The 15,741-nt window shown below is 44.2% G+C and overlaps 1 protein-coding gene across 1 annotated transcript in view; it reads left to right on the top strand.

Annotated features, from left to right (window-relative positions):
* The window catches only part of CARF (calcium responsive transcription factor), a 360,952-nt gene that overhangs the window by 292,488 nt on the left and 52,723 nt on the right, over positions 1-15,741 (top strand). Inside the window, exons 12-13 of the mRNA XM_085648958.1 lie at positions 8,888-8,963; positions 9,985-10,112. Of these exons, the coding sequence (XP_085505084.1) occupies positions 8,888-8,963; positions 9,985-10,112 (204 nt within the window). The remainder of the gene's footprint in view (positions 1-8,887; positions 8,964-9,984; positions 10,113-15,741) is intronic.

Genomic DNA, 15,741 nt, shown 5'->3' with positions numbered 1-15,741 from the left:
GATCTTGGTAATTTATGGCCCTGCAGGTCACCCATAAACAATTTAGCTTCGATGGGACTGGAATCAGGGAGAGACTACAAATCTGCCATGCTGGGGAGGATGGCATGCCTAAACTGCAAGTATTTATAAAATTGCGTTTTTGGCATCTGAATGTCATGCTGGAGATCATTGAAAGACTTTAGGACCGTGCCACGCATTACGTCTCCTAAGGTGGAGATCCCAATGCTATCCCAGGCCCTGAAACCCTCTAGACGGGCCAGTTGCGGCAACCTACCATTGGACCGAAGGGGAGTCTCCCTCGCAGGGCCTTCCTCCACACCTGGAAGACCACCCTTGTGGCGAATGGCAGAGTCCTGCATATGGGAGCCGAGTACAAAACCGTGTGTAAGGTGTGGGACCCCATGTGCCTTCGCTCCACCCCATAAGCGGGGTCGCATCTGTCTCCATACCAACATTCGTTCAATATCAGAAGTTGCGAGGCCACATAGTAGGAGTGGACATCCGAAGCAGCCAACCCACCAAAATAAGTGGACTGAAAACACGTCTGTAGCGCTACCCTAGGTGCCCTTCCTGCCCAAAGAAACTTCCCCAGGACAGAGTAACCTGGCGAAACCACAAGGAGTTAACGGGGAAGGGATAATTCTGTCTATGGTAAAGCAGTCGCGGCAGCGAAACCATCTTAAAGATGGCCGACTGACCTGGAAGAGAAAGGGGCATATGGGACCAGGCCCTCAACTCATCGCGAACACGCGCCCAATCGGTACAATATCACACTCCCTGGACACCCCTGATGAAGCAGACAAAAAAAACCCAGATATTTTATACCTTCTGTGGTGACCTGCACCGCAGAGGCCCAGGCACCCAATTCCACCGGTCGCCCCAGTGTCCACAGTACGGATTTACTCGGGTTCATGAATAAACCAGAAGTTTCCCAAAGATTTCCTTGATACGCAGCAATCTTGGCCCGGTCCTATTGACATCGGTCAAGAAAAAAAGAACGTCGTCCGCGTAGAGCGCGATGCGATCCGATAGTCCTTGAGCCCATTCAAAGCCCGCCACCTGTGCATCAATCCGCACCCATGCCGCCAAAGGCTCCATCGCTAGGGCGAAAAGAAATTGCGACAGCAGGCATCCCTAACGGGTGCCCCACCCAAGAGAGAAAGTGAAAGAGACAGCCCCCGCGGCTCGGACAGATGCAGTGATAGTGTATGAATTGTGTCTTTAGCAATGTGTGCCCATCTAATATTATGTGGCGTCGCCCGTTGAGGCATAAAACCTGCCTGGTCTGGGTGGACCAACGAGGCAATATGGGGATGGAGGTGGTTGGCCAAGGCCTTGGCCAAAGCCTTAGCCCCGATATTCAGCAGTGAAATGAGGCGATAAGATGAGTGTTGGTCTGGGGGACGGCCCAGCTTATAAAACACTGCCACTTAAGCATGTCTCCTGTCTTGTGGGAGGCACCCACAATCCCGCGACTCCTCCACCACCCGAAGGAGATGAGACCCCAGTTGCGAGAAATATCTCTTAAAGAACTCACATGGGAACCCGTTGTGACCCGGGGGCCTCCCAGAGTTAAGATCCCCTAGTGCGGTACCCAGTTCCTCCACTGTGAGCGAGAGATCCAGTTCCGCCCGAGCCTCGTCGGAGAGCGTCCGGGGCGGAAGGTCCCCGATAAAACGGCGGACCATGACCTCCGAAAGGGATTTCCTCGGGGTATACAAATCAGCGTAGTACTGTGCGAAGCTCTCCGCTATGGCAGAGGGATCTCCCAGAGTCCTCCCATCAGGCCCCAATATCCCAGGAAGAACCAGGGGGCGTGTGGCTCCCTGACACAGGGGATGAAGTAATTTACTAGATTTATCGCCCCATTGGTAGATCCTGTTGCGAGACGCAAGCCATGCCAGCCGCGCCTCGTCCATCAACAGATCAGCGTACGTTTGTCGTGCTATTATCAACTGCCAGCGCGCCAGGGCTCCTCCCACCCCTCTACCAGCACGTTCCAATTCCAATACAGACCTTATTGTTAATGGGATTTAAAATTCCTATATTTTTTGTTTGTCTTCCAAATCTCTCTACTTTTTGTTTTTAATTCTGTCGAAAACCAAGTTAGCTTTGATTCTCGCACTGTTATTTAAACTTCAGGTGTGTTATGGTGTCTGCTGCCAATGTTCTGATCCTGTCCTAAACATGCAGCATAAAAGTTTATTTTTTCTCCAAGTATGCAGTGAGGTTGCTTTTGTGTAAAGTGCTTATGTGAGTAAGTAGCTGTAAGAATCTTGAATGAGTGAGTGTGTTGAGCTTTTATGCAGGGGAATTTTAAGTGTAATTAAATGTTATGTGTGATTCATTACATATGTCACATGACTCGCTACTTTATATTAAACAGAGTTAGAGAAAACATAACAAAATATCGCACAACAAATAATACATCAACATTTCTAACATCTATGAAATTGTGGACAATATAAGCATTGCGCACACCCAACCCCAGCTAGGGAATATGTAAAAGAACCGAATAATTAACTACTTCATCAGAAAATCCCTAAACCTAAAGGACTTTATGATATCCGCAAAGCCTGCCATTCAAACTCACAGCTCCAGATTCTCTTGCCAATAATCTCATCAGATATACCATCTATTCCATACTGATTGAAAATGCTATCCTTTCCTTGATCGTCCAGATCTTAAAACCTGGAATCTTCTACAGTCACATCTCTATCATCCCTTCCTTATAAATGTTCATGAAAAATAGCAACTTTGCCGAAATTCTACGTCTTGACATTTTGTAACTTAGCATATTCTTTGATACTTCCACTGCGGTGACAGGATCAGACCACCATCTTTACATCCATTCGAATGCTTCTTCATTCTGGCCCATTGACCTTCCAGAACCACAATATATTTAATAACCTCGGTAGAACCCCTCCTGCGATTCATATTTTCTCAAATTTGTCCTCCTTATTTCTTCATCCTTGTCCCCATTACAAATCCTGTAATCCTGACAATTCTATGCTCTTCAACCAAAAAGGAGCTTTGCCTGTCACAGAGTTACGAGTTCTTCTATAAGCCATTAAAGTGGACAGGATTGATTTTTCAAATATAAATTGGATATGATAGCCAATTGAATACCTTTCTTGACAACATGATTCACTTGACAATCACTTTCAGAACGGAATAATGTCACCCTGTTGTGTACAATACTTGCTAACATGTTCAGATGTTTCACAGAAGAAAATAGGATGCTATTGTCCATAATAAGCTTCTAAGCTTTTTGAGGATTTCCCTCTCAACAAAAACATCCTCCAGAATCTCATTAGCTGTATTACTAGTTACTTTGAACAACCAAAAGGAGTCTAACCATGCTCTAAGTAGCTATCTTTCCAGTGACCTTTATAGTATTCAAGTATTCAAAGAAAACAATACGTTTTCTTAAAATAACCCTCACCCACCAAAATGTCCCTTGGTGGCATGCTTCATCATCGGGTTCTTCCCACCCCATTGCAGGACAGGGCATGCTACGACCGACGGAGACATGGGAGCACTTTGTAGGGTGTGGATTATAAAGTGAATAGTAATATGAGAGTGGGAGGGTGAAACTAGTGGGTTAAAAAATACCTGGCTACGTGGGAACTACGTTTTATTCAATCCAGTATCTGGTATTATTAAAAGGGGGAAGAGGCGAAACACACTTTGATGGTGTATGTCTCACGTTCTACATGTTTTAAGCCTATCCCCTAAGGATTTTCATCAGGTCCAAACTAAATGATCCCATGTACCACTCCTAGAATAATACCCTATTGGTCTTCTTAATAAATATTAAGGTGATACCTTTTCATGCAAATACAATACCTAGTAGATATATTTTCTGCGTAAGATCTGGAAAGATAGGACATTATGTCATCATTAAATTGTCAATTAAGTTATATGTAAAACACATCACCAACTGTGGAACAAAAGTGATATATTTTCACTAGTGCATGACTAATCCTTGCATTAACCTTGTGTCGTGCTGCCCTCAGAAATACAGACAAGACAATACAGAACATTTAACATTAATCACACACTCTATCAGGTAGTTTACCACATGCTAAAGGAGAACCCTGGGTAGCTACTTCATACATGTGTACATCGATATGGCTAGATTGGTAGGGAGCAAATTATCCGTTTTGAAATAAGCAAATGGTGTACATGTGAAAAAAATGCATATAGTATTGAGAGAAACATACATAGTTTGTTCCAAATTCAGGCCCCATGTGCTCAAACACGGGAGAGAGGGGCGCTTGTAGTCAAACACTAAAAGAAAAATAGTATTTCCAAAATGATCAGGAAGCTAAGATAATTATAATCGAGATTCTCGTTGGAATGGCAATGGAAATGCTCGCTGTCAAGGGGGGCGGCTATGCCGTACTCACGTCCTCAAAGCTGCACCCTCGCCCTGCATACTTTGCCTGCCCGTGGCTCCGAAGATGACTGTGTGAGCGGGGACCATCCTGTTAAATGTCAGGCGGTCTCGTGCTGGGCGTCCTCGTGTTCGCAGTAGCTAGACCGTAAACCATTCAAGATAGCTGCCCGTTGGTGGCACTACTTCCTATATTCTTTCTCTACAGCTCTACCGTTTCGCGCCTGCTAACCAGCAGAGTGAATATGATCAGCCTGAGCAGTCAGTTTTAATTAGTATGAAAAATGAAAAGGCAAACAGCCTTTTGGGAAGATGTGTATAAAAAATCGCAGAATTATCCTAGGTCCATGCAAGGTGTGATATTTTGCCAAATGAAAGATGCCTCCAAATTGTGGTTTATTAGCAAAAAGTGAAGACATTTAAAAGATAAAAATACAGTCTGTAGAGGAACGAAAAGGCTGGAAAAATCACCAATCGGCCCTGGAAAAAGGGGGGAGGGGGGTTCACATGATGTATCCTCCCGTGTACCCAGAAATGATGTAGAGCAAAATAATGTATCATATGTCTGTCTGTGAAGACTGTAGGAGGAAATGTGGAGAGGCTCAAAAAGGTTCTTCCGAGACTCTGTAATGCTCTAAAAAAACAAAAAAAGGTTAATCATTAAAGTGGTGCTGATGGGGAGACCCCACTTTGTAGAGTCACAAGTACCGTAGGAGCCATGCCGACTCTGTGTTAGCTATTAGGAAGTGGCTGATAATCACTTGAGAACTCAGTTGTGGAAGGTACAGTGTCCTGGGCTGTGTATTAATGCTTCTTCTGCCCTTTCTGTGGATACGGATTGCTAGAGTATAGTCGTGGTTTTTCAGTTACTTGGTTCAAGAAAATTGGCTCCACAGAATGCCATTTTTCAGTCCATCGGTATGTGTTTTCAGACGAAAAACCCAGCGCTGTTCTTTCTCAAGTAGCTGGAAGTCATTGGAGACCTGTTCTAAGATGGTCCATCGGAGATCCTGTGGAGTGTGTCTTTTCTTGATGTAATGTGCGGACCTTTTTGTTGTTGCCCGGTTACATCTCAGATTGCTACAATGTTCACAAATGCGGGTGTTGACTATGGGTTTAGTCATTCCAATGTAATGGAGCTGTCATGGACAAGTGATCATGTAAATCACACATTTCGAATTGAAGTTTGTGAACTTTCTTTGTTCCCAGTTGGTATTGTTGTTGAATGTTACTCCCTTGCTTCGAGTGGTCAAATGGCAGACACTGCACTTTCATGAGAAAGCAAGATTCCTAGGCAACAATTAGCTTAAATTTGTATGTCTGAATTGACACTAGAAGCTGATAGGATTGAATCAGTGTACTCTCGAAGAGATAAAATTATAAATCTTTTTATTTGTATCAAGTAAAAAAGATATATATTATTGTCTGATATAGCAATGTATACCTAAACATAAATATACTGCAGACAGGTCACATATAACATAAATGAAAAGACATTAAACAAATCGTGGTGACAAGTGATGGTACAGAAAATCAACACATTACAATATATACAATGCAACAAACAGTGGCTCGAAAAACAATTTAAAACAATTTATGGTGTTATTTTCAGTAGAGCGATGTAATTTTCACTGCAGTTTCCGCACGGGTAGTGACCTGTTAGGGGGGAGAGGAATCCTTGTGATGTTTCTCCGTCCTTTTTCTTGTGTGGTTTGGTGTGTATTATCATGTCCCTCAAACTCCTACCTCTTTTGTGCAAGAACATTGGTTTTGGGAATTGCAAAGTTCCACAGTTCAGTATTCGCCAGTGTCTGTTGACTATCTTGCTCACCTGGTTTGACACTGTATTGTAGGTGGTGATACAGATGGGTCTTTCCTCTCTTGGCTTCGGTAGTCTTTCCTCCAGGAGGGCCTCCCTATTGTTGTTTCTGGCTGGCTTCATTGCCTTGTCAATGACTCGGGTAGGGTAATTCCTTTGCACCAGTTTGTGGCGTAAATCATCCGCTTGTTGTTTGAAATCATTAAGATCTGAGCAGTTCCTCCTCAGTCTTAGGAATTGGCTGAACGGGAGATTGTCCCTTAGATGTCTCGTATGGAAACTGTTGTAAACAAGGAGGCAATTCTTTGCAGTAGGTTTTATGTGTGTCGTCTTTAGTTCTCACCTTTGCGAGAGGATGTTGAGATCTAGGAACACTGGTACCTTGTTTGATATGGTGTGGGTGAACTTCATGAACTCGTTTTGGCAGTTCAACCATGTTAGGTACTGGCGTGCTGTTTCATCATTGCCGTTCCATGTGATCAGGATGTCATCAGTGTATTGTTTCCGCACCTGGTTGTGAGACAGGAAAGAGTTGCCAGGACTGAGGATCTTGTGTTTCTCTAGATGGTGTACATACAGTCCCGCTATGCTTGGAGCGAAAGTGCTTCCCATGCTGGTCCCATGTTTCTGAAGGTAAAGGGTGACTTCAAATTGAAAGAAATTCCTGGTTAATGCCCATTTGCAACATTCCATTACAATGTTTTGTGGGGTTTGGAACTCCCAATCCACTTCAAACTGTACATCCTCAATGATGTGCAATGTTTCATCATGTGGGAAAAATTACTTTGCCAACATTTTGATTGCAGTCCACTTGGGATGATAATCAACTGAAATTAATGCTTAAGAATCCTTCTGTGCCAAAACATCAAAAGGACCAGTATAGCCATTGCGAGCTTACGCCAAGGTCTTTGATGAAATCCTACTTTCGCTGGTGGAAGAGAACATTGTTTGGCAGACTTGCCACTCCTGGTACATACATTACTTTCCCTTACAACCTCTTCACCTTCAGCATCCTTGCCAGGCCATCAAAAATATTGACAAATTATATGTTTAGTGCAAAACATACCCATATGATTTACATGACTTTTATGAATGGTTACCATAAGCAGGTTGAAAGGCAGTGTATCCTTGTTACCACACACACAGACATCATTCTATAAAACAAGTTCTCCTTTAACCTTCCTGAAAGCCAACGCTCCTCTCTCAGGTCAACCAGCCCAGTTGAAATTCCTGAACATGATCAAATTCTGGTCTTTACCAGACTCCTTTTTCCATTTTCCTCTTTGCTGGAAGAGGAATCGTGTAGTGAATGAGGGTTGGATTACTTTTTAAAAATACCTGCCCGGTAGCCCTAACTTTTTAATCTGGGTGCCAGCGGTATGATTATAAACTGGAAAAGTTAGGAAGTCCAGTAGATACAAGCACGGAAAGGCTTTTTTTTGGCGAGCAGGCCAGTGACCTTGGATCTGTGTGACAACAGGTACACTTCTCCTTGTACAGATGGAGCACTATTAAGTGCCTCAATATATACCCATTTATGGACACCAAGTAGGTGGTTTAGGTATGCTTGACGTATGTATGGTAAATATACCGGTTATGTCAGCATTATGGAATAGGTGTGGATTGTGATAGTATAATCTGTTCTGACAAAAGCCACAAGCATTTGGAAACATAAATAAAAACTAGAGCCCCAAGACTTCCTAACATAGCAAATGGGCACTACTGCAAACGGTAGCCATGGGCCTTCCTGCTGAATGCCACACACTGACATCTGTGTTGACCCCTTTCTGACTTTTTGTGGTGCACTGCGGGACAAGCGGAGAGGCGTAGGTTAGAAAGTTTTGAAAAAAATATTATGTACTGTTTTATTTAGTTTGACGCACTGCCACGCAGTGTAGGAAACTCACACTGCCTTCAGCCTCAACTCCAGCGCTCTTAATCGTGGTCTGTTATAAACACTGTTTATAATTAGAATGACCCACAGTTGAGAGCTTTGGGGTTGCGCCCAAGGGCATTCCGTGAGTGCCCGCCTGATCGCCTGACCACTTTCAAAAGTAATCAGCTGCCACTACCGTCTACTTACCATTTTAATTCCATGCAGCTATTATCCATTTAATACTGTCATAGCCACATCCATTCTGCGACACTACGCTCACAGGCTCATACCTTGTTAAAAGTTGCAGTACTCCATCCAGTGTTACACCCATACAGGGGCTCCTGCCCACTCAACCAGAGGCCGCCTCAGCTTCACATCTACTTAGCTCAAGCGGGCGCAATGGACAGCTCCCTTCTGTCAATTTCTGATAACTTCAGCACATTGTCTCTAGGCTGTCACTGGTGCACCTCAGCTCATCCCACACCAGTGCAGCCTTCTCTACCCTCCTCCCTATGCCTCAACCCCTTTAGCACCACAAAGGATCCCAGAGGTCTGCCCTCACCCCTGCGTATCCCACCTAGTTTACAGAGGTGCCACGAGGAGCCAGGGAACTAGCTGCTCAACAGCCCCCTAAATTGATGCTCTTTAGTTCAAGTTAAGCCGGGGAAATCCTGAAAGAACTTTGCGATGCATGACTTAAAGAGGATGATAGCCACCACAGGGCACAAAACAATCACACTGACTGAGTACAATTGTATCCACTTTCACAAAGTATTTTTCTCTTTCATTGTAGCTGCAGTGGGCCTCCGAGTCAGAAAATGCCGTCAAAGAAGCAGTAACTGTTACACTCACAGCTGCACCTACAGATGGTGAGTTAATATGTGTGAATGCTCGGCGTAGGTAACTGATTTCATACCTTTTTCTTTCTGATTTCACTTTGTCTCTAAAGTAAGTCATACCTGATGTTTCTTTCTTTGGCCTGAGTGGAAACACTAAACCATATTTAAACACCACTGTAAGTATAACTTGTTTAAAAAAATGCCAATTAAACAATATCGAAATTTGCTGAATTTAGTTTTGTATTGTCTTTGGCTCTCGCTGCACGTGCATCTCCACTACGGGCCCTCCATCGCCTACAATTTGGAGGAATCCCTTACATCGGCTAATGCCATGCTTAATACTTCACCAAGCTCCAGCCTTTTTCATGGGGATTTACCAGAGCTTCAGCAACCTTTCTTGCAATGGGCACCATCCCTAATGTATCCCTAATGCCCTCAACTGAGAAGGACAAATGACTTCTCTATTATTATTACTCATTTGAATGACTGTTCATGTGAGCAAGGTTTTTGTCCTTCCTTTTCTTATTGGTGCTGTAATTCTTTCCATGGCCATCAGGTTTTACCATTTAGTGGACCTCTTCTCCATCACTGGATACTTCATCATTTTCCACTGTCTGGTAATTACATTCTTAATTGTCAGTCCTTTCAGATAATCTAGTCTTGTGCCCTGGATCATTCGCATAGGATAGGGTAGCACAGTATTTCTTTTTCTGCGGTTAGTTATTTAAAAAACAAGCAAACAGATGTTTAAGGTGAGCTCACCATATGGACATGGCTGAACTTTCCACTCCACAATTGCTCCTGCACCTGACTAGTTCAATGTACATAACTCTAATATATTGGGTGTCAGATACTACTCCATCAATTTCTCATCGGCAATTTTCCTAATTCCTATTTTTTGTAAGCTCCCTGCCCCCATTTTTTGTCTTGGGATTATATGTCCAGGTCTCTCTCTGTTTATTTCATCTACATCCACTTACAGGGCTTGTCTTATTACAACAAAATGCTGTTACAAATTAGTTTTAACATGTTCTTCTGTTTTTTGGTTAAGAAAGTGCATCGGATGCCATCATCGCCAAAGTGGAATCAAGCCAGATCGGAGACTCCCTCTCTCCAGAGACCGTCCAACTACTCTCCTCATTATCGTCACTTCAACCCAAAATATTTGCACAATTACAGGTACATTGAGGTTCAAAATTGCTTTGTCAAGAAGGGGCAGCAGACTACCCCTTTCCATATTTTGAAGATTGTTTTTTGAGCATGATATTTAGAAGAGATACCAACCCCTGTTCTGATGAGCCATACACTTTTTAGCTTGGATCACATTTCCTATAATTTTCTTGAGCATTTCTTTTGAGGGACCTTAGATGTTTGCTTCGGTAAGGGTAAGGATATGATTTTTTTTTTAAGTGCACTCATCGACTGGTATTTTTGAGGATGATATTCAGAACCTGCAACAGAGAGTTTGGTTTGGGAACACTTGTTATTTGGAAGGTGAAATGATGCCATCTGTGCATTTTATCAAGGCCACTGATATTATGAAATGCTTTATTTAGATTTCTCCAAGACCCATTATCACTTACAGACATTCCAATTCAGCATCAAATAAACTGCAGTTAATTACTTTCGCATAACATAACATTGCTCCATTCACTCATTCTGTAAGCTACTTCTATTATGATCATACACTGATTAAAGGAGAATGCTTGACTTGCCTAAACCCTATGTACCTCAATAGCGTTTTAGGCCACTTAATTTATTCCTTTTGGGGGGCGGAGCTAGCCACGCCTGAAGATGGCCGCTTTCTGAGCAAGCTTCTCAGGTCGCTGTAAAAATCCTGAAGTGATCCTATACCACTAACGTGCAACTGTTCTGATTTCTTGGAAATTCGGCATCGGAAACTGGCCGCGTGCTGGCAAACCTATTTTCTTCTTTTTTTTTTTTTTATTTGAGTTGACAGATGTTATACACAGAAAATCAGCAAAACAGTGACATTAATTATACATCAAATGCCTGAATAAACTTTTAACATGAAGGTACATAAAAGAAAAAAAAAAATTACATAAACGGCTGCTAACAGTTTCTCCAGCTGGTTAATGGAGCCCAGATGGCCCGCCCCTTATCCCTTACTGCGGGACTTTTTAAATCAAATAAACAAGATTCTATATTATGGATCCCGAGCAACCTTGCCAGCCACATTTGAAAAGTAGGGGGAGAAGAATCCTTCCAGCCTGCAGAAATAATAATGCGAAGGACAGCTATAGAAATAAAGACCAGAGCTTCCGCATTATTACATAAATTCATACTTCTATCTACTCCCATTACCATCAATGTGGGGGAGATTATAATTTTACATTTTAAAAGCCCCTCCAAAAAGATTGAAATTTCTTTCAAAATGATAGACAGCTTTTCACACCGGTAGAACATGTGTATTAAATCCGCTGGGCTTTTATCACATCTAGGGCAGCTATCCTTCGTGACCAAACCCCACGCCGCAAGTTTTGCCGGCGTAAAATACAAATTAAAAATTGTTTTATTGTGCTGTGCCCTCAGGTTAGATGAACGAAATAATTTCCTATTTAACATTAAAGCAAGATCTAGGTCCACATCAGGATCGCCTATTTTGACTGCAAATGAGGCCTCAACTTTCTCTAGATAGGTAGCGGATGGGATTTGGGGGACTTGGAAAGCAGTCCAAAAGTTGTTGGTAATCCCGAAGTACAACCCTTATCTCCTTCTCTGGAATTCTAATCTATTTCCGTTTTTGGGTATGAATTTGAGTAATCCTCTGTGGAGTGAAAACGGTATTAGGTTCGTAGGGGATTTGCTGGTGGGGGAGGAATTCTTAAGCTTTGAAGCACTCCAGTTAAAATTTGGGATCTCATTTAATCATTGGTTCTTGTATGGTCAGATAGTAAAAACAGCGACAGCTTTTAGACCCAGAATTACATCATCTACCAGTTTTCCTCTGGTAGACTATATTGGGAACGGGGGTAGTAAAATTAAAATTATATATAGCCATCTGTTGGAGGCAATACAGGACGATCTAGAGAAAGTTGAGGCCTGGCAAACCTATTTTCATCGCCCTGGACGCTCCACAACTCCTGAAATTTGCAGAGCGGTGCTGCTCGTGCGAGGCCCTGAGAACGTGCACGAGAGCGAGGCCGCGGCCTCGAGCTGTGTTTGGCTAGGTGGCGGAGTACACGAGATCGTGGAGGCAGACCCACCCTGCGAGAGCCGGACCATCCTGCGAGAAGACGATCGAGGACGTGGCTGACACATCCGACAGGTGCGATACAACATCAGACATCCACTGGGATCGGAGGCCGGCATCGAGGCATTCCGGTGGAGGCAGGTGAGAGAAAGCCCTGTGTAGAGTCATCGGCTGGGTAGCGAAGCCGACAGGCCGGCCCTCACTCCCAACAGCATAAGAAATTACAACATTACCAGCTGTAATAGAAACTAGGTGCATGCAACGACAGCCCACACCCCTGCAAAATATACCAGCCCAACATTAGGCACAAGCAAGTAAGGACATAGCCACGGGCCACGACCCACAACGGAGGGTGTGCTGAGAAGGCTGTGCGGCAGACAACACACAAGCCTTAGAAGACGCGGTTGCGGAGAGCAAGCCACAATTGAACTACAGGCTCGCGGCCAGGGAAAGCAAAGTGCGCTACAACTGGGCCCAATGATGCAGATTAACGGACTTTGCATTACGGCACTGCCGTAATTGCCAAAGTGTGCCAACCTGAGTACGGGGATAACCCTGGCTTGCCAGTCAGTGTTTAAGTCTTTGAGAAAACCGTTGTGGTGCCTTGGCAGCGGCAAACGCCCAAGCCACGCCGGCGCTCATAATCTCCTAACGCCATCAATAATTGTAGGGCCAGCGTTCGGAGGACTGCAGCGTCCTACACAGTCCATTCATGCGGTCTCGATTGATCAGGAACTGAGGTAGACGAGACAGGACAGCGACCTGGCCATGCGTCTTGCAGAGCACGAAAAACAGAAGCACCACGAGATTGTGGGAAGATTGACTGAGATGAAGTGCGAGTGACTGTCGAGACAGTTCCTGTGCGGCGCAGCAGTGGCCTCCGTGTTTGGTGAGGACAGAATGCAATACCGCCGCTTAGCATGATTCGCTGCAGAGCATAGAACAGTCGCAGAGGCATGTGGATGGCACAACTGCATTGAATCTTGTCTTCGGCGAAAGAGGAATAAAGTGATCTGTTAACTGCCACGTATACCTGCGGACGTACTACATGGTACCCTCAGTAGAACCAACTGCCGTAAAGTGCCAACACTGCCAAGCTCAGTGCGTAGGTGGTGGAGAGTACAGCAGCCAATATCTAGCCATTGCGTCAGGGCTGCAGTACGTCAGTGGGAAGAAGGCCTATACTGGTGTAACTCCGCCAGAGCTCTAGCAGCCCTGGTCTGGAAAAGCCCCTTGTAGGCTGCAGGAACACAGATACAGCACCACTGCTCCTTCCTATCTATTTAATCTACTACCTGCTCCGTGCAAGTGAGTGCATCAGCGAATAGACACCACCAGCACACAAGACTCCAAAATGGGAAAAACTGACAAAACTCAGTCAAAACGTTAATTCGAACAACCCAAAAAGACAACAGAGAACAGCTCCGAAGATCAACATGCGACGCAACCTGCTGAGTCATCCATGGGCGTGGCCACCATTGGCGATGTACAAGCTATGTTTTCTACAATACAGGCCACTCTCTCCAATGTAGACGGCAAGATAGACACTCTTACAGACAGAGTGGACCGTATGTCCGAATGGCTGGACAGACACACAGAACGCATAGACTTGGCCGAACGCCGAATTTCAGAAACAGAAGATGCGTGATAACAAATGGACACTAAACAAACAAAGTTGGATAAAACACTGTTGACACTACTGGCCAAATCTAAGGATTTTGAGGCCTGTTCACGTCGAAACAACCTACGCTTTATGGGAATAGCAGAAACAACAAACACAGGCCCAATAGAACAATATATTGAACACCTGTTAATTACACTGCTAGGTAGGGAGACCTTTTCAGTTGTATTCATAATAGAAAGAGCGCACAGATCTCTGGCTCCGCCACCACCACAGGGTGCCAGACCGCGACCGATCATCGCAAAACTCCTAAAATACCGGGACCGGTATGCAGCGGTTCGCAAGGCCCGTGAATTAGGTAGCTTTAAACATGAGGGAATGGATATATCTATCTACCCGAACTTCACGCAGCAATTTCAAGAGGCGAGAAAGAAGTTCCTGTAAGTAAAAAAGAAACTCCGTGAGCAACATATCCAATATGCGATGATATATCTGGCTAGATTGAGAGTGACCGATGGGGGCAAAACCACTGTCTACAATGACCCTAAAGAAGTGTTTAAATACTTGCAGCAGAAAGGCTCTCAAGGTACCCGTAAGAAATCACCGAGAGGTAGCAAAGAGGAACAAGCCACCACCTCTGATGTTGACTAACCAACTACCCTCTTTGAACTGTTTGTTAGCATGACCGCCATGTAGAGCGACTGAATGGGAGCGTACACCGAAAGATACAGATAATTGATGGATGGATCTAGGAGAGTGCAAATGGCACAATAATGTTGGTGTGATGGATATAGAACAGCACTTCCAAGAGACCAAGGAACTTTGTGATTATAATTGCAAACTGATACCATTGCCTTTTTTCTCCTGGTTGTAGGTTTGATAGTGTGTAATATGATTAATGTTTGGCACAGTGACCACCTGTGTGATACCTTCACCAGGTTATTCGGATGGCAGCTCTCGCCACCTTTAGTGCACCACTATCAGGTAATGTTTTGGCAAGGGACCGGGTGGGGGGCTGGGAGGGAAGCTAAATGTTTTTTTGGGTATGTCTTCGCTGTAATTGGGACGGCGAAGTGGGAGGGGGGAAGAAAGGGAGTAAATCAGAGAAAATTGGTCGACACTGAGATAGTAAATACCATCTGTACTAAATGGGACATATTCACACAGCAATGACATGTCCACACCACCTACTTACTTAAACATGGATAACCGATTACGACATACAAGAAAGCTAACATTTCTGACATGAAATGTCCGCGGCCTGAAAAACCCGCAGAAACTCCGCAAAGTCCTTGCATATTTAGACCGCCATATAGAGGACATAGCTTGCATTCAGGAGACACACCTCACCGATATCACAGAAAATAGAAGAGGACAGAGATGGGCATCCTACCGCATGGCTTCCTCTTATTCCACATATGCCAGAGGGGTGTTGCTCCTTATTAGACGAGGCACACCATTCACACTACTTAGCTCAAAAAAGGATGATCAAGGACGATATGTTATACTCCAGGGAAACTTTGGTGGAACAGCCCTGACTATTGTCACAACATATGGCCCAAATAAGGACGACACATCCTTTTATGCACAAATATGGGCAAAACTGCGTACCTTGACGCCCACACCATTTATATGGGGAGGTGATTTTAATACATGCCCTACCAACACATAGACAGGTCTACTGGTAATAAAAGATACGGGAAGCAAGCTGCGAAATCACTTAGGGAAGGCATGGAAGAATTTGCTATGGCTGACATGGCTATTGCGACACCAAGGCCACAAAGAGGGCACTTTTACATCCACAACTCATAACACATGGTCCAGAATTGACTTCTGGATAGCTACCCACTGTAGGAGAGTAGGATCTGCACTTAAGTTGCCCCCACTGTTTTTCTGATGTTAACACTGGTTTCTGGCTATAGTCTGGCGGGGACCCTGCTAATCAGGGCCCCAGTCTCTCTGTTCTCTCTAAA

This window comes from Triturus cristatus, chromosome 3_2 (genome assembly GCF_964204655.1).
Source record: "Triturus cristatus chromosome 3_2, aTriCri1.1, whole genome shotgun sequence".
Classification (NCBI taxonomy): Eukaryota; Metazoa; Chordata; class Amphibia; order Caudata; family Salamandridae; genus Triturus; species Triturus cristatus.
The sequence above is the reverse complement of the archived record's forward strand: the minus strand, read 5'-3'. Positions and strand labels throughout refer to the sequence as shown.